Source organism: Sebastes umbrosus, chromosome 8 (assembly GCF_015220745.1).
Source record: "Sebastes umbrosus isolate fSebUmb1 chromosome 8, fSebUmb1.pri, whole genome shotgun sequence".
Classification (NCBI taxonomy): Eukaryota; Metazoa; Chordata; class Actinopteri; order Perciformes; family Sebastidae; genus Sebastes; species Sebastes umbrosus.
The window spans coordinates 11,138,990-11,162,173 of NC_051276.1; the positions used below are offsets into that span (position 1 = coordinate 11,138,990).

The 23,184-nt window shown below is 41.8% G+C and overlaps 1 protein-coding gene across 3 annotated transcripts in view; it reads right to left on the reverse strand.

Moving 5' to 3' along the window:
* Positions 1-3,388: 3,388 nt before the first annotated feature.
* Positions 3,389-23,184, reverse strand: part of ercc6l2 (excision repair cross-complementation group 6-like 2) — a 28,501-nt gene continuing 8,705 nt past the window's right edge. The window contains exons 2-21 of one of the 3 annotated variants that reach the window (XM_037778391.1): positions 19,070-19,359; positions 17,769-18,208; positions 17,536-17,652; positions 17,173-17,366; positions 16,953-17,046; positions 15,935-16,002; positions 15,590-15,797; positions 15,297-15,437; positions 14,923-15,039; positions 14,688-14,807; positions 14,534-14,605; positions 12,445-12,590; positions 12,203-12,298; positions 11,648-11,747; positions 11,375-11,527; positions 11,015-11,098; positions 8,393-9,449; positions 8,157-8,311; positions 6,310-6,467; positions 3,389-5,038 (exon numbers count right to left, since the gene is read on the reverse strand). In XM_037778391.1, the coding sequence (XP_037634319.1) occupies positions 3,754-5,038; positions 6,310-6,467; positions 8,157-8,311; positions 8,393-9,449; positions 11,015-11,098; positions 11,375-11,527; positions 11,648-11,747; positions 12,203-12,298; positions 12,445-12,590; positions 14,534-14,605; positions 14,688-14,807; positions 14,923-15,039; positions 15,297-15,437; positions 15,590-15,797; positions 15,935-16,002; positions 16,953-17,046; positions 17,173-17,366; positions 17,536-17,652; positions 17,769-18,208; positions 19,070-19,100 (4,836 nt within the window). In that variant the 5' untranslated portion in view covers positions 19,101-19,359 and the 3' untranslated portion in view covers positions 3,389-3,753. Of the gene's footprint in view, positions 5,039-6,309; positions 6,468-8,156; positions 8,312-8,392; positions 9,450-11,014; positions 11,099-11,374; positions 11,528-11,647; positions 11,748-12,202; positions 12,299-12,444; positions 12,591-14,533; positions 14,606-14,687; positions 14,808-14,922; positions 15,040-15,296; positions 15,438-15,589; positions 15,798-15,934; positions 16,003-16,952; positions 17,047-17,172; positions 17,367-17,535; positions 17,653-17,768; positions 18,209-19,069; positions 19,414-23,184 lie in introns of those variants that run through there. The other 2 variants (XM_037778392.1, XM_037778390.1) reach the window with 2 other exon arrangements.

Consider the following 23,184-nt stretch of genomic DNA (forward strand, 5'->3'; position numbering starts at 1 on the left):
AAATACCAAGCACCGCCCACCAGCCAGAGCACAGCCAATAGGAACGCTCTCTCTCTGAAATGACCTGTAATTGGCCATAGTCTTCTGTCACAGGCTAGATTCTTTAAAGCCTGAAAACAGAGCCATGATGAGGTGCAGAAGTCTAGTTTTCTCTCAGAACACTTGAATTACAATATGATGAAAGGTTATTATGGAATTTTTGCCCAATGATGCCAAAAAAAATCTTGCCTACTGAAGCTTTAATTTGAGAACTGCATATATTTCACTGTGTCTTTAAGAAATTATATCTAAATATCGTGTTTTTTTTATTTTTATTTTCTTGTTGCTTATTTAGTCATGTATATTTAATATTAAAGGCGCTTTAATGTTTTTTATGCATTAATACAAGAGCTAGTTCTTAATCAGCGACAGTCTGCAGACGTTCTTAACACATTGCAGAGTGAATGGAAGGAAACCTGAGCCAGAGATGACTGTAGGCCCCGGGTCAGCACGGGTCAACACTCATTCACAGCTTTTTACAAATCAAATCAAACCAAGTGTCACAGTCTGGCTTCTGCAAATAAACCTGCATCGCCAGGGCCGGCCCTCTGCCGCTCCGTCTGACTGTCCGGTTCATAACAGACTCACAGACACTCAGGTTATAGAGGCAGGAAATATAAACAGACTTCTCACCCTGCCCTTGACACAAAGTGAAGAGACACTAATAGGAGAACTGGAAAAACACGCCGTCTCTTTGGTGGTATTTCTCGTGACTCCTTTCTAGGTATGGCAAATTTGCACCACGGCATGTAATAAAACAATCATCCGACTGACTTGAGATCACTCATGGTGGTTGTATGTCTCACTCCAGGCGTTTGACAGCATCCTGCAGTTAGCATTACGGATAAGAGAGCTTTGTTTGCCACTGAGCCATGTTAGCTGGCCTCCATTAGCCTCCAACCACTGTCAGTCTTTCTATTGTCAGTCAAATGCTAAGCCTCTCTGCTATCTCACTTGAACCAGACTATGACCACAAAAAGACAGATAGGGATCTGCAAATCTCAGTAGTGGCTGTAACAGAAAGAGAAAAGCAGAGAGAGGGAAGGGTTTGGGATAAGAGAAAGGGCTTTTTATTCTCCTCTGTCTGTGATTTGAACAGGTGTGACAGATGTGTGGCCTCAGCGTGTGTGTGCGAAGATAGTCATGATCTACCACCCAGAAGGTCTACATGCACACACACACACACACACTATTTACCAAGCTGCATGTTCTGTTGAGGCACGTAGTCCGTTCTCTTGTTTATTGATAGCTATCAGCACTTTCTCATTTCTGCTAAACAAAACACAACGGAGCAGCTCTCTTTGGGGTTCTATTTACTTCAGTGCAACAGCTGAAAGAGGTCAAACACAGCTGTGAGAGGTTCAGCACATGCATGCGCACTCATGCACATACAAACACACAGTAAGGGCTTACTCGGTTTTCACATTTTCAGCTATAAGCTATGAGTTTGATATGTAACATTACTTAGCTTTTTTGGAGTGGTGCAAATTATTGTGTCAGCAGAGATTGAAACACACTTTAAACCTGCAGCTGGCAGAATGTTTTTGGCGTCATTGGGCAAAAAACCCATGATAACCTTTCAGCATTTTGTAATTCAAGTGTTCTGAGAGAAAACTAGACTCCTGCACCTCCTCATGGCTCTGTTTTCAGGCTTTAAAAAAAATCGAGCCCGTGACGGGAGACTTTGGCCAATCACAGGTCATTTCAGAGAGACAGAGCGTTCCTATTGGCTGTGCTACGGCTGGTGGGCGGTGCTTGGTATTTCCTCAACTGATCTCAACATGGCTGCCGGGTCACAAACTTTCTCATTTTACAGCTAAACAGTACACTACAAGATGTTTCTGACAACATTTGAGGCGAGTAATAGGCATTACAGTAACAGAATACTGATTCATATTTGATCAGCGCTGCCTAGTTTGACCGTTTGGTCGGAGTTTCGCGAGTGATTGACTCGTGGCTCTCATAGATGGCAGCTGGACGGCAGACTCCAGATCAGCTCTGACTGGTTGTTTTCCTCTGGGCTGTGAAATCTTGCAGATGCCATTAGGAGCACCGGAGGACACCGGAGGATACCGGAGGACAGAGGCACATGATTTCTTTCAGATTACCTGTCTCATGCACTACTGTCAGGATATAGTGACCGTTTTATACATTTTTTTTAGTTTTTAATCATATTTGCTCCATTTCTACCCACTGCAGCTTTAACTGAGAAGGTGAGAGGAAAGGTGAATGGATGGATGTTCTCCCAGCTCCACTAAAAGTTTTCCACTGCTTATTGTTATTTCACTAATAGCGCAGCAGCTTCAACACTGAGGGGCGTTTGCAGCACAATTGAGATCAGATTACTGTGCAGGGAAACCACACCATCTTCCACACAATATGCACACTTGTATGGGGAGTGGGAGGCAGTGAGGTGTTCAGAGTGATGGAGACATAACAGCCATTAGGGAGTTTTAAGTGATATCTCTGCAGGGCCACCAGCAGTCCCCGGGTGGCAGTCATGGTATCCAATAACGATAATGGCTAATGCCTACAGCAGGTTGGGTTTTCTCAGTCATCCACTTAACATCACATCATGTGCAGCAACAGTTTGAGCATTGACACCAACATTTAGTATGCACACAAGAGGCTTAAACACTTGTATATAGTTTATTTTACCTGTTTTTATAGAAAATTGGAGCTGAAACAATTAGTTGATCAGCAGATAATTAATTTGCCAACAAACATGCCAACTAGGGCTGCAATTAGCGAATATTTTCATTGTCTTGGTTAATCGATGAGTTGTTTGGTCTATAAAATGTCAGAAAATGGTGAAGAAATAGTCGATCAGTGTTTCCCGGAGCCCAAGACGACGTCCTTAAATGTCTTATTTTGTCCACAACTCACAGATATTCAGTTTACTGTCATAGACGTCGTAAAGAAACCAGAAAATATTCACATTTAAGAAGCTGGAATAACAGAATTTTGAGTGATTTTTCTTTACTCAAACCGATTAATTATCAAAATAGTTGGCGATTAATTTAATAGTTGACAACTAATTGATTACTTGATTAATTGTTGCAGCTTAATATGTCAAGCATTTGACGGTTCCAGCTTTCCAAATGTGAGAATTTTCCATTTTTTCTTGCCTTAAATTATAAACTGAATGTCTGAATCAGTCTGTCAAACAAAGAAAGCTATTTGAAGACATCACTTTGGGAATTTGTGATGGACATTTTTCACTGTTCTCTGACCTTTAACAGTCCAACAATTAATCGATAATGAAGATACTCGTTAGTTTACAGCCTTAAATGACATATTTACATTTTACCAGGGATTTTTTTGGCTCAATTTTTCCACTTTTATTTAGAAATAAAACAATAAACGGGGCAATAACTTCAATAAAATATACAAAGGTTTAAATTCCCAGAGTGATCAACAACCTGTTAACTCAAGTAACAGTCAGCATTATGCTTGTAACTCACTAATACAATGAACAATTAACATTTTCAAATAATCAAAGTAGATAAAAAAAGACATTCTAAAAAGGTACAAATTATGACATTTTAAAATAATAAATAAAATCTGTTAAGAAAATCGGAGGCAGGAAAACCTGCCTTAGATATCCAGTTAGGATTTTTTTTAATATATAAATCTCCTTTAGGATTGCAAAAGTAGAAAGTACAGAAGAGAAAAATAATAAACCTTTAACACTCTCTAATTGTCTCTGTTATATTATTTCCACAGGAACTTGTCATTAGTCTTCCAGAGACTCTTGCTCTCCTCCTCTCCTCCAGACCTACCTCTAGCTGCAAAGTTAGTGTTGACGCAAACCCTCTGCACTTCTGCCGGGTCTGTTAACCTGTTGATGCTCTCCTCATTACCTTCATTCAGGATGTCCCAGAAGTCTTTGCGACTGCCCTTTGGTGCCAGCTGATGTTTTGATGGTTTGTTTGAGTTTGGAAAGGACAGAGAGTCTATGAGGCCTGCTGAACCAGAATCAGTATTGAGACCGATTCTGGACGGAGAAGGTGTAGTGAGACGTGTGCTTACTGCCACGGAGGGGAGTGCAGGGGGTGTTTTTGGGGCGCCCATCTGCTGTGCACCCTTGGGTTTGGGTTTTAACAAATCGTCGAGGATCGAGGTGTCTCCAATCAGATCTGTGAGGAGGGAACGACGACGGGAAGTGGATGTGGCCTTCTCAGGAGGAGAAGAAGTCTGAGGACTTTCCCTCTGGCCTTGAAAAGTTTCACCGGTCCTCCTGGGAGATGATTTTCGCTCTTGCTCCCTTCCCTTCGCTGCGGGTTTGGATAACGTGGTGGACCTGCCATGGCTGAGGTCCGGAGAAGAAGGGATACGTCTGTCTGTGCAGCTCTGGAAAGCAGCAGCCTCCCCAGACCCCAGACCACTGCTGCTGGCCCGATCCAAGCCAAGACCACCACCAGCTCTGAGGGCTCCAGGACTAGAAACACTACCCCTCTTTGTCCTCTTATGTCCTCTGGCATTGCAGACCGTCTCCTCCTGCTCCTCTGACTCAAGTCTTAGAGGTTCTAGGACATTCTTTTGCTTTTTCTCGGGTGATGGAACATCATTTAGTGGGTTTCTATGCTTTGTCTGGGGTTCGGGAACGTCATTTTGTGGGTGTCTAGACTTTTTCTGTTGCACAGAAACGTTGCATTGTGGGGTTTCAGGCTTAGTTTTAGGTTCAGGACTCTTCTGAGTGTATTTAGGTTTTCTCTTGGCTTTTACAACATCCTTTTGTGAGGTTCTGGCATGTGTGTGAGATTTTGCGGCTGTTTTGGTGGATGTTGGGGAGGTAGCAGTTGAAGAGGAGGTCTGTGCTGAATCGGGTTGTGGGAAGTTGTTTGCGACTGTGTTGGCCAGGTCAGGGTGGTTCAGTGAAGTGTAATACTGTCGTAGCCAGGCCAGCCTCTGGGTTGAGTTTCCTCTCACAATTTCCACTGCGAACTGATGGACTGAGGGAAATTTGAATTTTTCTGCCATTTCCTCCAGCTGCTGCCTACACACGAGCACACAAAGACAGGAATGAGTATGAGAAAATGTGTACGCCTTTATAACTAATATCACCTGCTAATATTCTGTGAGTTTAACACCGTATTCACACATGTACAGTCGGTACGAGGCCTGAATTTGGCACATGTGAGCGTACAGTAAGGTACTTTTAAATCACACGTAAAACAACGTCTATAAAAAAACCACAAGGCCTATACTATTAATCAGATATTCTGCGGCTTATCCCAAGATGAATGGCTCTCCACATATTCAGGCTCATATCCAGACAGCCGTGCAGTATGAGGTGTTTTTCCTGAGCTCCAAGGCAGTCATTAAAAACTCTGGTCTAACCAGAATCGGGGACAGAAATACTTCAAAGTCGCTGGTGGTACGGCAGCATTATGGTGGTGTTATTATCAGTTGTGGCTTCCACTGGAAAAACAATAAATAAAAGGAACAGCAGTAAAACATGGCCTGCATGTGGATTTAAATCATTAAACAGCGAGGTTAATTGAGGGGATATCAATATAACTAGTGTGTATTTTCGCTCCCAGAGGCTCACCGGGGAGTGAGATCGGAGCCATAAAGGTGTCTGTATACGAGTGTTTGGGAAGGTAGGGGGCGGAGGTGATGCAGCGGGACAGAGGTGTGTATTTGAGCGCCGTGTGTCTGTATGTGTGCGTAGATGCTTGTTAGGACGTGTGTGTGTGAATATCAGTGTGGGTTTGGAAGTCCTCGGGCGATCATTTTTGGTTCGTCTCAGGAGGGCTGTGGTTGTGGAGGGGAAAAACTCTTGCACTGTTGGGCCTGAACATAACTGGGTAATCTTTGGCATGATGCTGGGAAATAGGTGGAAGGGAAAGCTCAGAGGTGGTCTCTGGCTAAACACACACACACACACACAATTCCTGAGGCCCAGGTGGGGGCGCTCAACACCATATCTGTGGTCACTTTTGGCCTACTTCCCTACACTGCCAGGAATTCCTCTCTTCCGACTTCACTCTTTACAGCCCCTTTCCTCCGTTCATCCACTGGCCTGATTTATTCTCATTCAATCCATTCAGGCCCTCTTATTTTAAGACATTTTATCCTTCACTGTGTCTCACTTTTTTTACCCTATCGTCTTTTACCCTTCTCATCGTAAATCCATTTTATCTCATGTTCTACAATCCGCTCGTCTTCTTTATCTCTTCCTCTCAGCTTTTTTGCGTTATCCTAACTGCTATCGCGTCTCATCTTTTCTCTTCACCTCGCCCTCCTCCGACGCTCTTTCAGTACCTGCGTATGGCCTGGGGAGTCTCCCCAATGATGAAGGTGGTGTGTCTGGTGTGGTGCACGCTCTTCTTGGTGAAGGTGACTGGATGGTCCACGCTGGGTGTCTCCGGTCTGACAGTAGAGGGGCCAGGCTGACTGTCTGGTTCGCTCGCTGACAGGCTCTGGTGCAATCAAACAAAAGATTTGTAATTTGTATCATACCAAATAATTGCACTTTAAAAATCAAGCACCCGAGGCCTGTACTACAAAGCGAGTTCAACATACTCAGGGTAACATCTCGTTATCTGGCTTAACTAACCCTAACAAACGAGATCCCGCTAAGCGGTACTACGACGGTGGTTATCAACTCTGTAAATCAACCCAGGATTTCTCAATCTCAAGTAAAAAAATTTATTTAAAAACATAAATCAAAGCTCTAAGCACCCCCAGCATACAGCCAGCTGTCCTCTGCATTCGTTAGTTTAAACTGTCGTGCTTTTAGCCTGGATTATGACTTCTTCTTCATATTTGTGTAATATTATCGAGCTTCGATTGGTCAGTAGGCGGTGCTTTTATACGAGTTGATCTCTTATCTGGAACATAACCTGCTCCGGAGCAAGTAAGGTGTTCAGCATGAGTTACCATGGTGATCTACCCCGGTAAGAAGTGAACCACCGTCGTAGGGCGGAAAACCCTGAAGGGTTAACCCTGAAGTTACCTCGCTAACCCCAAATCCTGCTTCGTAGTACAGGCCTCTGCTCTAATGCAAAAATCAAGACAAAGAAACCCACAATAACCCACAAACCTCATTATGAACCATTCGTTTGCTCACCAACTGTCTCTCTCCACTAGTCAGTACTGTTGGCTGAAATATGCAGACTTTTATGTTGACATGATATAGTGGATGTAAACACAGCGTTATGAACCACAAATTTGGATATAGATAACCTACGCTGCTGCTACTCATCAAGCTCGACTGAGCTATCATTACAATACAAAGAGCAGTATCTGTTTACATCCACTCATGCATGGATGTATTATAAGAAGTGAATACCGGACCCAAAGAGGCCGCCTATTCATTCCAATGGGAATTGCCCTCCGCTGAATATGAGCAGTAGTGTTTCTCCTGCGGCCCTTAGACTTTACATTGTGACGTCGGCACAGATGTTTAAAACGATTTTCTCGACTAGAGGAACGTTTTTCAAATATAAAACCTCCATGGATTGAAAATTCAGAATAGAAAGACTCATAATTGACTTTGTTTGCAGTTCGAGGTGTCCTGTCAACAGTATATAAGATGTCTCTTTTACAGTGGTGGTCTATGGGGAAAATGCTTTTTAGGCCTCAGGGGTGTTTTTTTCGCTGCACTGTAGCCACTGGAAAAAATTCGAAGCAAGGCTGAGCGACGGCACCGTATCCAGTCTTATTATACGTCCATGTCACAGTGAGTATGTGTGTCTGATACAGTATTGGCAAGCCTTATTCTGCATGTCAATATGCAATTGCCAGACATGCTTTGGTATAAAACAGGTCTAAATGACACAATTTACAGTGAGGTCTGTGGATTATTGAGTAATCCACAAACAGACAGTCACGGTATATGAAAAAAATATATTCCTGTTGAGCTTTTTCAAATGTAATTCAATGTATCTAATCTAATATGGAATGGCAAAATACAACCACAATATTATATATTTGAAAAATAATTGAATGACTGAAACGGATTAATGTTAAAAGGATAGTTTGGGTATTCTGAAGTGGGGTTGTATGAGGTACTTATCTATAGTCAGTGTATTACCTACAGTAGATGACAATACCTCATACAACCTCACTTGAAAACACCCAAACTATCCCTTCAAGGCAGTATGTACCTCCTGGGTGCCCAGAAGGTGATTGGCCGGGAGCTGAGAGTACATCTTGCGCTCGAACACGTCTCGTACAGCAGCTCTACTGATCCTCTCCTCTGCTTTGCTCCCGCCCACCACGCGCTGGTTAGAGTGGGTATACATCACCTCATGTACACCCCCTTTAAAAACAGAAATATTCATCATTGATGTAGAAATTCATTAAAACTTATTAGCATATAAAAACAGGTATTGAATCTGACCTAGCACACTGTCGATAGTTCCACCCTTTCCTTTGGACGCCGGGGAAGTCTGACTTTTTAGACTAGTAAATGAAACAGCTTTGGGCGTCCCTGCTCGTCTCTCTGTCCTGTCGGTTGTTGTAGCTCTTTGCTCGTCTTTTGGCAACTTAACTCCGGATCTTTCTGTCTGCGTAGATGTGAAATGGCATCCTGTAGATCTCCCTTTCTTAACAGGCGTGTGTTCATCTTCTGAAGATGTGAATGTCTCTATGTCGTCTGTGTATTTGGATCTGGCCTTGCCCCTAACACTAGCACTCTGCCTCTTTCTGTTGCGGTCTAGCCTTCCTCTACCATGTGAACTTAAAGCGTCCCTCTTGGCCCACGTCTTTGCCTCTATGTCCAAGTCATCCGATTCATCTGAGTAACCATCAAAGCGGCGCACTTTTTGAACTGGAGTTTTGAGCTTGTTGGGTTTCTTTTTATCTGGTGAGGAACTGTCATCATTCTCCTCATCCACTGTGATTTTCTTATTTGTCCACCCTTTCAAGCCTTGTCTCTTTCTTACAGCATCATCACTCTGTTTCAACAGAGAAGCCCTCTTTTGTCTCCCCTCATCTCCATTTTCCCCGTCTGAACCGCTGGAGTTGTCCCACGTTTTCGTTCCCAATTTAGGGAGACAGACTGCACCATTTCCTGTATTGGAGCTCTTGTAAACGCCAGAGGAGGTACCCTCCATCTTTTGATCCTCATCATCTTCCTCAGACGGGCTTCCTTCGACACCCGTACTACTGTCCCCTTCTGCCAACTCTGGTTGTCCTTTGACCCTTTCAAGGAGCCTTGAGAAACCGTGCTGGAGGAGACTCATTCGACCAGGACCGGTGGCAGCACTCCCACCCCTGCTGCCGTCCACTGCACTGAGGTTTGACGCCTTCCTCTTAAGACCCTGCTCCTCCTCATCCTCTTCACTTCCACTGCTGAAGTCCAACACCCCTCTGGGGACCTTTGATGCACCTCTGTTCTCCTTGGCTGGTTCGTCATTTGGTACAGGGCCGTCTGTTGGCGGACAGTCTCCAGGTGTCTTAAATAAAACAGTAGAAACAAACAGCTAAGGAAAAGCAGGGGCATATTGGCAAAGAACAGGACAATTGATGTGAAGAATTTAAACTGTATATTCACTGTGTGGGAAAGATTTAGCTACAAAATAAGCACAAATGGGCTACAAATTCCTTGTTGATGCCATCTTGCAATGGACCAGCCCATGTGAGATTTCATCGTGTAATAAAAAACAGATGTTTGTAACAATAAATATTAAAATCAATGTGACATATGCCCCCGATCATGATGTAAAATGAATAAACCATAGGGGTCATAACATTCCCTGGAGTTATATGAATGGGCCTTTATGGGAGCGACCACCAACTGTGATTCCAATTTCACTAAATTTGCCAACTAGATGACTCTTCTTCCCCGGATTCTGCTGTATTTGTGTGCATGTTGGCTCTTACATGCCTCAAGCCTCTCTGTGCGTGTTAAGGCACCCCAGTGAATTCTGTGTTTTTGAAAGAATCTGAAAGGCCTCAGCGGAGCAGCAGCCCTGTAAAAAAAGGACCTGGCTGGGAACGGGATGATAAGGGGTATCACTGTGTAAATAAATAGCTGAGAAGCAGAAGATAGGCTTCAGTGTGGTCTGCTCCTTCCATTAGGACACGCAAGTAATTACATCCAGCTGTTTCACACAGCATCCGAGAGAAAGTGAGAAGCAGACAAAGAGAAACTCATCCTTCGGTTTTCGCTAAAATACAAAGAATTGAGAGTAAAACAAAATCTTTTTGTAAACCAAGTCCTTAAATGATACTCCACCCAAAATCTATTGCATTGTGTGTTTTTTGTGAGGAGTATTAAATACTAGTGCCCTGTGTGCTTGAAAGGATTGCTGTAAAAAGCCTTCAGTTTCACACTAAAGGAGCAGTGGGCAGCCTTAATTCAGCCAATTGTTACAGGTTTCCATGGCAAAAAAGCATCAAAACCTCCATAGAAACTCAGAAAAACACAAAGCGTATGCTCAGTATGTTGCAAACGCTCACAGTTTAGGCAAATACACTACGTCAAAGGAGCTTTTTTAGTCTGAGGACAATGACAGTGTGACATGAAAGCAGTGTAATGAGCCATATTTTGCTGAAAGTATGACGACTAAAACAGGAGTGGTTTGAGAGATTTCCAATGATCTTTTTGTTACTCTTTCCCCTCTATAAAAAAAACCCCTCTATGAATCTACTGTAACTGCCTGAACTACAACTGCTGTGAGGAAACTACAAACTTTTTACAGCCACCTTTAAAGCCTACAGCAGGGTGAGTATGTGATACTGATTTTGGCCACATTATCACTTTGTCCATCCTTTAAAAGTAACATCATTTATATCATTAAGATTACAAGACAAAGAAGAATCAATGACGCAATAAAGAAAAATTAAATGAGATTGCGTGAGTTGGTTGACTGACAGACAGAAAGGTCCCCGTTTAAGGTACCCACTCGTGTGGGAATGGGAGAATGAGTGGGCCGCCTGGGAGAGAAGACGGAGTGAGGGATGGGAACATGAGTGCCCTCTAATGTTCTGGGTCTCTGAGAACGGCAGAGTTACTCACGCTAACTCCCTTCGTCTCCTCCTCCTTCTCTTCCCCTGTGTGTGTGTTGCTGGTCATCACACCGGCCTCCACTCGGCCTTCTCGCTGACGGGAGGGGAAAAAGTGAAAACACACATTTATCAAAACATAACCATTTCATTGAACAACATCAATTTAATGATGTTACAATCATCGACAAACGGCTTTATCTTTTTCATTTGTTTTAATTTTCTGAAGTCGTTGTATCCATCTATGCTCTCGCCAAAGCCACCAAACTCCATTGAAAAAAACTGTAATTTTAAGAGGTGAGTTGAGGCAGTAGGGCTACGGCAGAACACGTCATCAATCAAACAGTAAAAGGCATGTAGGTGTATATCTGACCTCTAGTATATCGCGGGTGAGGCATGTCCCTTGGGTCTGCAGCCTGAAGAGGTTTTTGATCCCAAACAGCTCCCCCTTATGGACAACATGCCCCTGCACTGCCTCAAAGTACCGCCGTGCGCTCTCCTTGCCCATAACTGACGACTGCAATTGCTGGAAGACGGGAAAGAAGACACATATTATAGAGATACTGACACAGAGCACTGTTGCAATTCAGTTTTTTCTGGTATTATTTGATTTGTGTGTGTGTGTGTGGTTATAATTATCTGGTACCTGTTTGTAAATTTGTCTGAGGTAGATCACCTCCTCTACAGTCCCCAATGAGATCAGTCTAAGAACAGTCACATCCCGGCACTGGCCAATACGATACGCCCTGAAGAGAGATAAACATATCAACAGAGAGGCATCATGTATATAAACAGTAAAAAAACTTGTTCAAGTTTCAATTTTGGCCGTCACCATCTTGTTTTTATGCAACCAGAATTGACAAAAGAACAAAACCAAGTACAATACAATATAATACTTACTGTGCTTTATGGTCTATTTGACTCTAAATGAGACCATCATTTACTAAATGAACATCATGCTGTATTGAAGAAGACTTGAAACTAGCCATTGAGACCACAAACTCATGTTTACAATGTTTACTGAGGTAATAAATCAAGTGAGAAGTAGGGTCATTTTCTCATAGACTTCTATACAATCAGACTTCTTTTTGCAACCAGAGGAGTCGCCCCCTGCTGGCTATTAGAAAGAATGCAAGTTTAAGGCACTTCCACATTGGCTTCACTTTTCAGACCCAGATGTTGCCCGCTGCCCACAACTTACCTGTCAATAGCTTGGAGGTCATTGGCTGGGTTCCATGTGGGGTCAAAGAGCACTACCACATTGGCCCCTACAAAGTTAAGACCAAGACCGCCCGCCCTGATGGAACGAAGATACAGTTATCAGCAGATTGAAGGTTTTGTTTAAAATAAGCACTTACTGAAAAAAGCACCACTACAGGCTTAGAAATGTAAATATGAAATGTAAGAAAACACTACTTCTCTAATTGTTATTGTTCAACTAACATGGTGGAAACCAGGCAGAGGTTGATGTGAGAGGAGTTGTTGAACTTTTTGACAATCTGAACTCTCTCTTTGGCTTTGGTGGTTCCGTCCAACCTGCTGTAGTCCAGCCCCTCGGCCATGCAGTAGCTCTCCAGCACATCTAACAGCTAACAGGTTCAAAACACAAAAAAAAACAAGTGTGACGGTATACCAATCAATTGTGCAAAAACTGACATCTCAACATGTATGATGTGAATTCACTCATTGTCAAGGTTGAAGAGTTAATATAAGAGATAAAATGTAAACGCTAGACAAACAAATTTAATAAAATATAAACAGAATATCCTCAGGCTTGTTTATTTATAGATATACTATATACTGAGTCTTGCACAGTAAAAGCTCTATGAACTCTATGATTACCAAAAAAGCAAAACATGGGCCATGAAAATATAACCTCATGGCAGCCAGAAATGTTATCATAGTGTCTCAGGTGACAGCAACCATTAAGACTCTGCAGAGTCTAATTATGTTTAAAACTCTAATCGCCCTCACTTATGGAACCCAAAGGCTTACCCATTAATCTATGTCATGAGAAAACCAAGCCTCCTTCGACTATTTTTTCTGTAAACAAGTAATCTGCTCTCAGTGGCAATTAAGGGTGTGTGTTCAAGCCTGTTGTTGTGTTGAAAGGCTGAATGGGTTAGACCGGGTGTAAAGCACTAAAGCCCAGTTCAGACCAAAGATTCCCGACGAGACGGAACCGTTTTAGAACGTTGCAGGGAAAAGTGAAAAGGTGAAAAGTGAAGCCAATGTAGAAGCGCCTTAAACTTGCATTCTTTCTAATAGCCAGCAGGGGGCGACTCCTCTGGTTGCAAAAAAGAAGTCTGATTGTATAGAAGTCTATGAGAAAATGAGCCTACTTCTCACTTAATTTATTACCTCAGTAAACATTGTAAACATGAGTTTATGGTCTCAATCGATGGTTTCAAGTCTTTTTCAATACAGCATGATGTTTATTTAATAAAGTATGGTCCCATTTAGAGTCAAATAGATGATAAAGCAGGGGGTGCTTTAGGGCGGGGCTACCTTGTGATTGACAGGTCGCTACCACGGCGTTGTCCGGTCTGGGAGTTGTCCATGTTTTCATCTTAGAACTTTAACCCTTTCACAGTGTGTTTTCAGTTCATTAAAGTTAATTATAACCTTTTTGGTCACCTGAAAATGTCTTATTCAGCATTCGGTAGTACTTAGCTCCACCCTCTCATGTCACTTCTGTTTGCAAAAACCCAAGATGGTGACAGACAGAATGCTGAACTCAAGGCTTCAAAACGGCAGACCACAAACCAATGGGTAACGTCACAGGAACTACGTTCGCTTCTTATATATAAGGTCTATAGGTGTGAACCGGTCCATCTCAGCTGGACTCAAGCTGGCTGAGGGCGCCGCCTGCGACTCAGCTTGTCAAGTCGCCGGTTACTGGTTTTAGAACGTGAGGCACGTCACCTGTTTCAACAGCCAATCAGCTCGTAGCGAAACCGTCAGCCAGTTGAAATGGCAGAGTTATGGACGGAGGAAAGGGAGGAACTGCTCCGGGAATAGACGGGAGAAATTAACAAAAGAGGGGAGATCTCCTGTCTCAAGTTCACGGCATAAATTTGCACAAGCCCCCTGAGTATTCCGTTGAAGCACCCATGGACGGCTATAAATCCTCGACCCTCTTTTCGAGCCGTTTTTGCTGTTTCCTCATTACTAGAAACGCAGCTGTAACCAGTATCTCAGATGCTACAAACTATATCCAGCTACAAAAAAGTCTGAAAAGCCGGAAGTTAGAACATAAGTACGGAGAGTTGTTGCTATGGAGACGATACACTGTCTCGTCTAGTCACATTGGTGTAAACTGGCAGAACGTTGCAGACCGGCACATTGCAAGTAGTCGCAAGTTGTTTCAACTCCTTTCAAATCCTTAAGTCTGAAATGGGCTTTAAACCAACGAGTGTACTTCCATGTTATATTATGTCTATGTGAGCATCACTCACATGTGCAAATACACGGACACACAAACATTCTGATTTCAATAAAGACAAGGTACCCACAGAAACACAGCTCTCACCTTGGTTGAGAGAGAGAAAAGAAGTACTTTATCTCTCCTTTGCATGTAATATTTCAGCAGCTTCTGCAACACCTGTAAGGAACACAGATATGTTAACCCACACTGAAACTGCCAACAATGAGCAGGTGACTGAGCTTTTGTTCACAAATTATACCTTCATCTTTCCGCTGTACATCGGGTCCGACAAGGCCTCAAATGCTGCATCTTTGCATCTCTGGACAAAGTCTGGAAACTTTTGGAATACTTTCGCACAGATGCCACCCACATACTTTTCCTGGAAGAAACAAATGAGTTGTTACAGTGAACCCAATCCATCACTAGAAGATATGAACTTGATAGCTCCTAATGAACAAAGGTAGTAAATCAGTTATAGGATGACATGTTTCTACCTGTTTCTTGCTGGTGCCTGCAGTGGACTGAAGCAGCGCTGCATGGTTGGCAACCTTCCTCAATATGGCCAGGTAACTAAAGTACAGCGTCTTCATTGGCGCACCTTCTGAGTTTTTCTGCAGTAAAAGAAACATATTATTTGACTGCTGTAACGCTTCGAGCACCAGGCTCTTCTTTTTAAGTTACATCAATAAAAATCATTCTAATGGGAGCTGTTTGGTGTGCGTATCTATCTGTTTTAATTCTTTCATTAGCCACTTAGACACAAAAACATGGGAAAATAGGGTTGAAAGATACCGAAGTTATCCTGAAGTTTAACCCATCACAATACACAGCATACAAAGGCACCTAATGGTGAAAGCGGTGAACTAACTTCATAGCAGCAGCGCCCGCGGGTCTTTCCACTTCGACAGTCACATTTTTCTGAAGTTCTCAGCATTAATGTCACATCTTCAGAGTCCAGCACCGTCTGATACACAGTCTGCTGAAAGTCTGTCAGAGAGCAATACACCACCTAGGAGAAGACACAACACAGAGTTTCTCTGAGCTGAGGGCTGCTTCTAGACATCATCGACCTTCATCTTGATAGTATGATGATGGAATATAGTCATGTAGATGGTGAGTTTCCAGAGAAGAGAGAGTCTGGTTTGACTTCACCAATCTTACCCTGTCATCCTTTTTAGGCAGTTGTTCCTTGATGAGAGCTTTAGTCCTTCTGAGGAACCAGTGGGAAATCTTCCTCACAAGGGCTCTGACAGTCTTCCTCCCGGTAGCTAGGGCACGTTTGGTTGCACTGTGCCTCTGCCCTTGCTCAATCGGATCTGAAAACTTGTTCTTGAAATGTCCCGAGTTGCCGAGACAACCGGGTATTGCCCTAAATAGAATAAAAAAGTATATGAAAGTTGCGAATTGCAATCACATCTCTTCCACGATGGGGAACGAAATGACTGAAAAGTGCTTTTAAATATGCAAATGACAAATGTGTTCTTATACAAAAGTCTCTTAACCTACCAGTCCATGACACACCACAGCTCCTCAAGGTTGTTCTGTAAGACAGTGCCAGTGAGGCCAACTCTGATCTGATGAAAATATAAGTGCAAAGCTAGTATCAAAAGCATGCTCCATAAAAAGCTTAGAGCACTATTTTTTAGCAGCTTATCATGATGGTGGCACAATTCAACCCATTTTCAATAAAGCAGACATGAGGACTCCTAGAGTGCAGACAGGGACCGTAGGTACGTTTTCACACGTATAAACGTTTTTTATTGCCAATGTGTGAACAGGTTGTAATCTAACCTAAAAAATTAGACTTTCCGTGACTTTCTGGGTTTCCTCTATCAGCCTGTTGCCGTTTTTTCCTGGGAAAATCCAACGGATGTGATGTCATGAGCCCTTGTGATTGCCTTTGTTTTCAGCTCCACTACAGGGCTAACAGCGTGCAACGATAGCCAACGTTCGGTTACAAATGGAGTCTGCTAACGCCAACAAACAACCAGCACCCACCACAACTCAGACTCCAACATGAACTCAACAGAAGCACCAAAAACGTTTTATCTAGTGAAGCTCATCTTGCAAAACAGGAATGTGACCGACGTCGGGGGGGAAAACTAGGATCAACATCGGCCGGGTCTTCGATTCATGGAGGGATCTTCGTTTAGTTTTGGGTATCAAAACGGACCTCAAGCTGGCAAAATTCCTCTTGGACAGGTAAGCTATTACTGCCAAGCATATGAAATATATAGTGAAATTGTGGTTTTAGTTGTCAACCATGTTTAGTCTTGTGTGTGCCGCCTCACTGTTTTGATTGATGCTCGCTCGCGTCTACGTAGTGCGAGCACAAGCGCGAGCAACAGGACGCTGACTGTCGTTGACTTAACGGCCACAGGTGTCACTGTTAACAATCAGTTTCTGATTCTTACATAAAGCCCCTTTAATGACACCATCAGTGCCCTCTACCATTAGTAAATCCACATAGTCTGGTTCCATACTAGTGTAATGGAATAATAATACAAACATAAAGTTCTCTTACCTTACATTTCAGATCCTTCATGGCCTGAGTGATCTGAGAGTTTGGATTTTTTATCTTATGGGCCTCATCCACAACCACAGCAGACCAGTCTATGCTGCAGGGAGAGCAACGGTATATTATACTTGCAGAAAAAAAAAATACAATTACAAAAACTTATTCAGATATTTAAGAAATAAATGAAATGCATGTCGACAGAAAGTGTGCTGAGCCTGGTTCTTACTTATTAAACTGATCCAGACAAAGGCGCAAAGTCTCATAAGTAGTGAGAGCGATCTCGATGCGTCCCTTCCTGATGCGAGTCAGCTCCTCCTCTTTCCTCAGCCCGTGGACCACCACACATTGGAAGTGACCCCACGTGTCCAGCTCATCTTTCCAGTTATAAAGCACTGACAGTGGGGCCACGATGAGGAACACCTAGACGAGATCATGGAAACACCAACATCATGAGGATGACAAATCAATACTCATATCTGTTGCTGCACTTGATTGAATGCATATGGTATTTATTTGTCCTAACAAGTTTTATGATTCACATAATTCTTTATCTATCATCTTTATGTAACCAGCATATTTCAATACCCACTTTGTTGGGTTTACTTTGCTTGGAGGTCATCTGACTCTGCAGAAACTGAGGCATGTTGTTCTTGATATCCTCCCATGTGCCTGTTTTGTGCAACACAGCAGCAAGGAAACCAATGACCTAAGAAACGATCAAAGAGGTTGTGAGAGCGAAAGTGAGAGAGACAGCCATGTGAGGAAAACATGCAGACATTTAAAGAAATCTTAAAAAAGATGTGAAGCTAATGCACTTTGTACCTGTACAGTTTTTCCCAGGCCCATGTCGTCCCCCAGGATACAACCTCTGGAGCGGATATAGTTGTTGTAAATGAACCTGATACCTTCTCTCTGGTAATCCCTCAGGTATCTGTTGATGGTGTAGGGGACTCTGTCCCCATCAACATCACTCAGCTCTAAGGGGACACACAGCCTGGCGTCTGTGACACTGCTGGGAAACAAAGGTTTCTCCTGGGTGAAGTGATTCGAGCCTGGTCTCATGAGTTTCGAGACAGGTACGGCTTCCTCCTCTTCTTCTTCTTCTTCTTCCTCTTCTGCATCTTTATTATGGTCAGTGAATACCACCCATGCTGTATCATTATTATGATGAGAGGTGGAGATCAGTCTCTTAATGGTGGTTTCTCGCAGAGTGCCATCTCTGGGGTCAGGAGCCAGACACCTGTCTCCTTCACGCCATGCTGCTATTAAAGGAACACAAACATGTCATTAGTTAACTGTTCTTTGCAAGAAAACCTTTAAAGAAATTACAATATTCACTTCACCAAAGGCACACAGATACTGTAGATTAGTGAGGTGTGCTCAGTCTAAATTAGTCAAATTGTTTACCTAACTTTTGTTATAATGGACAGAAAAGATAGTAAAATTGAACTCTGACGTCTCCTCTGTCTGAGTTGAACATGTGCAATGTAAATGTGCAATAACACGTTGGTCACTTTTGTAATCTAAATACTGTAAATCTACTGTTACGGATATGTGCAATAATTATATGATGCTGTACAATAATTATATAATCATCTGACGGACACTTTGTGCAATAATCTGGCAAAACTGTCATCTCATAGACATACATATTGTATTTTTATATTTTATATTGTATTATCTTTTATATTTTTTATATTTATATTGCACTATCTCTTTTTTTATTGCATTATCTTTTCATTAGCACCTATGGGATTGTCCCAATCTCATTTCGTTGTACTACACAATGACAATAAAGGGCTTGAATCTTGAATCTTGAATCTTGAAAATAGTAAAACATAGTAAAAAAAATCTCCACAAATTAAAATAACATCTTTACATGAAGGGATTTGGGAGGCATTTACCTCCAATTATACCTTTCAATATATGATCAAACTAATAGTATTTGAGTTTATCCCTAAAAACAAAGATATGTCCCATTGATCCAATCAATATGATGACTGAAGAGTAACTTAGTGAGCTAACTATGGATCATTATCATTAGCTAGCAGCAGAGGCTTTGCAGTAGCCTCTGGGTTGTGTAAACCAGCGTCCAGAAACAGGTAAAAACATGCTTTTCAGACTGTTTTCAATAGCAGAAGATGATGCCATCATCAGGACACATTATCAGTGTCTTCTTCCTCTTCTTCTTCTTCTTCTTCTTCCTCTTCCTCTTCTTCTTCGTGTGGAGGAGAAGTCACTGTAGCATGCTAGCCACAGCTAGCCTGGTTAGCTTAACTTGGGCAAAAGAAAGACACGGCAACAAAAATGGAACAAAAGACTGAGTGAGTCGCTTTTACTTTACTTTACCCCCCTGGTTGAGCTCATTTATCTGCCGAAAAGGCACAGACACACACAGACAGACAGACAGCAGCTGGACCAGCTGCAGCTCCAGTGGTGCTGTAGTGCAGCTTTCTGAATGTTTATGTAGTTTAACAACGAGTAACGCACTTTCGACGTATTTCACTTCTTTCCAACACAATTATAAATGTTTACATTTACTCTACAAATTACAAATCAAGTTGAAAAGTATTTTTAAATAATGAAAAGCTTTTCTGATTCAGTTGTTTTCTTTCCAGTCACGTTACAAATGTCCCTGTTGGACATTGATCTGTTGAAAGTGCTGCATAGGATCTAAATTACCTTTCTACCAAAGTTGATTCAATTTAATTAAAAAACATGTTGCAATAAAATCTGAGGAGCAATTAATGTGAAACAATAACAATAATTGTCTCATCAGTGCTTTTATCAACGAGTAAAGGCTGTATAGACTAGCCTATTTATTCATTCATTCATTCATTCATTCTCACTGTGCAATATCATTTTCCACTTGTGCAATTGTGTTAATAGTCTGTTTATTGTCAATACTGTATATACTGCTCCTATTTTTATACTTCCATCTATTTAAATGGTTCATATTTTGTTACACTTTGTTTAGCTCTTTTTTACTGTGTTAGCTGATGCATCTTGTTTTTTTTTTGCACTATCCCCTTTGCTGCTGTACACTGCACATTTCCCCACTGCAGGACTAATAAAGGAACATCTTATCTTATCTTTTACTTTTTAGACCTTAAATAATTTATATTATCTTAAACATTTGTTTAGTTTAGTTTATATAGTCTTATATAATACCTTACTGCATTGCAATGCATTACTGTTTATTGCCTATAGTGGCTATCGGGGTAGTCTTGTCACAAAAGTTTAATTGTCCAGGTTAATCTGTGCAGCGGATCCTGAACTTTGAGTGCATATAACCAAATATACATGTAGGCCTATGTATAAAATATCAGTGAATGTGTACATAATTCCTGGTCCGATTGTAAGGACAGTATTTGGCATTACTTCACTGAAAGTAACGAAACATCTAGGATGATTTTAGCAGTCTAAATACTTGGTCACTGGATTCAAACCTTGACTGATTAAAGAAAAAAAAATCTGCCTATGAGGCTGCGAGAGCATTTGACACTAAAGACATTCTTAAAGGAAACACAACGGCATCATCGTATAAGATTTGATAAGATAGAACTTTATTTAGCCAAAGGAAATTCTTTTGTCAAAGATTGCTAAAAAATTACAACAACATAAGAATAAAAAACACAACAGAGTAATAAAGTGTATAAGAAGTAATAATAACACCAATGCAAAATAGAATAACAATAAAAGTTAGATAAATTTAGTAAAATAAGTCAACTAAAATAGAAAAAGTAATATTGCACATGGTATGGATATTATTGTTCTCAGTGTCCAATGTTTCAGTTGCCCAGGGCCGGCTTAAGGCATAGGCCATATAGGCGTTCGCCCAGGGCAGCATCTCCTGGGGGGCGCTGGTCGCCCTCTAAAAAAAAATTAATAATTCAAATGCCAGTGGGTGCCATTCTTCATTGAGGTAACAAATGAGCAAAAAAATAAAATAAAGAAAAAAGTAGTTTCCTCAGCATCCTCCTCTCTGACACCTCCACCAAAGACTCCACTTCCACTCCCAGGACAAAACCAGGTTTCCTGATGAGCTTATTTAGTCTATTGTCCTTCACCTTGCAGCCCCATCACACTACAGTGTAGAAGATGACGCTGGCCACCGAGTGATGAAACATCTACAGCATGGTTCTGGAAAGATCTGAGTCTCCTGAGAAAATACAAGTGGCTCTGACCTTTCTTGTACAGAGACAGGTCCTTTGCCTCTTATGTATCCCACCACCAACTCCTTAGTCTTATAGTGATGTTGCAGGTGATTCAGTTCACACCATTCCACACAACTGTTCACCAGACTCCTGTACTCAGCCTCCTGTCCCCGGCTGATACAGCCCACAATGGCAGAGTCATCTGAATACTTCTGCAGGTGGCAGGACTGTGAGCAGCATCTGAAGTCCGAGGTGTAGAGTGTGAACAGGAAGGGAGACAAGACAGTTCCCTGAGGTGTCCAACATGTTGCTCTGCAGCCTCACCCACTGTGGTAGCTGGTAAAACAGGCCATATCAACCAATATTGCTCAACAGTCAAGATAAGAACACACACAAGTTTTGACAGAAGGTGAAAAAAAAGGAAGTAATTGGTGACTTGGTGGTCGGTAGAAATACAAAAAAAGCAAGTTGAAGAGTTGTGTTTGTCTGTCCTTTGGGGTTGATATGATGGCCATCAATAAGCTCACTTTAAGGTCGTCTGTTGCTATGCAGAACAGAATTGTAAACACACAGTAACACCGTCTCAGCTCTCCATCCCCGATTTGACTTTCCCTAAACGTTGGCCATGGCGCTGCAGATGAGGCACAACTTGGTCGGCTTCTCGCTATGGTACACTGCCATACAAAAATGTAACTTTTTGTTCCTGTTTTCTCAACACTGGGAATTTATAGGGCAGCTGCCGCAGATGTTCTCATAAAGTAAGCCCAAACACTGATGTCAAACGGTTTACATACTTCACTGGATCTCACAGACACTTGTTCCCTCGCTGAACCACAAGGGCCTTCTCTGGCCTCATTTTCAATAATACATTTCCGCTCAAGCAGATAGAGTTGGGATAAATAGATCGTTGGCCGCAGATAAGAAGTTCTCATCAACAGCCATTGTCACAGTTGACTACAGTAGTTGAATTTGTTGAGTGACTGCGTCAAATGGGCTATGTTGGGCTTTGGTTTTATTTTCTGAAATGACGTGCTGGTTTCAAACTTGTTTACTCGTTGCTAAGTTTGGAGAAAAACTAATATGTCCCTTTTTATGAAAAATGTTTGATTTATGATGTGACACAATGGATTTTAGTAGTCCAGCTAATAACCCCAAACCGTATGTGTTTCCCCTGTTGTGGTCCAAATGTAAAAATCTATCTGAAAAACACAAAGGTTTTCAGTTGACATACAAATTAAGGTCACTTTTGTTGCTTTCATGTTTTGAGTCTTGAATCTTCAATCCTTCAAAAACATGCATCTATTTAGCTGTTCTGGAAGAAATACATTTAGTGCATTTACCCTAAGTAAAAGTAGTAGCACCACCACAGTGTGGAAGTAAAAGTCCTGCATTCAAAATTGTATTCAATTGAAATTATTATCGGCTAAATTCACTGAATGTATTAAAAGTAAAAGTACTCATACTGCAGAATAATGTTATATTATTATATAAATCATATTTTTGGATCATTATTGATGCATAAATGTGTAAGCAGAATTGTAATACCTTTTATTACCTTTTCAAAGTGGGGCGGATTTTAACTAATTTATATACCATTGGGTAGTTAAATCTATAACTAGAATTACCTTCTTGCAGTTGTATGCCTCCGCCCACCAGTCAAGTTGCAGTTCACATTCATCCAAAATGTCATCACTTTATTATTTTATCCTATATTTGTATGAAATTGTCATAATTGGGATATGAATTGTTGAGGTATGGCCAAAAACATGTTTTGAGAGGTCACAGTGGTCACCTCTGACCAAAATCTAATCAGTTCATCCTTGACTCCAAGTGGACGTTTGTGCCAAATTTGACGAAATTCGCTCAAGGCGTTCCTGAGATATCACGAGAATTGAACGGTCATGAGGTCACAGTGACCTTGACCTTTGACCTTTGAACACCAAAATCAAATCAGTTCATGCTTGGGTCCAGGTGGACGTTTGTGCCAAATCTGAAGAAAATTCCCTTCTGGTGCTCCTGAGATATTGCGTTCATGAGAATGGTCCAGACGGACGAATGGACAACCCGAAAACATAAAGCCT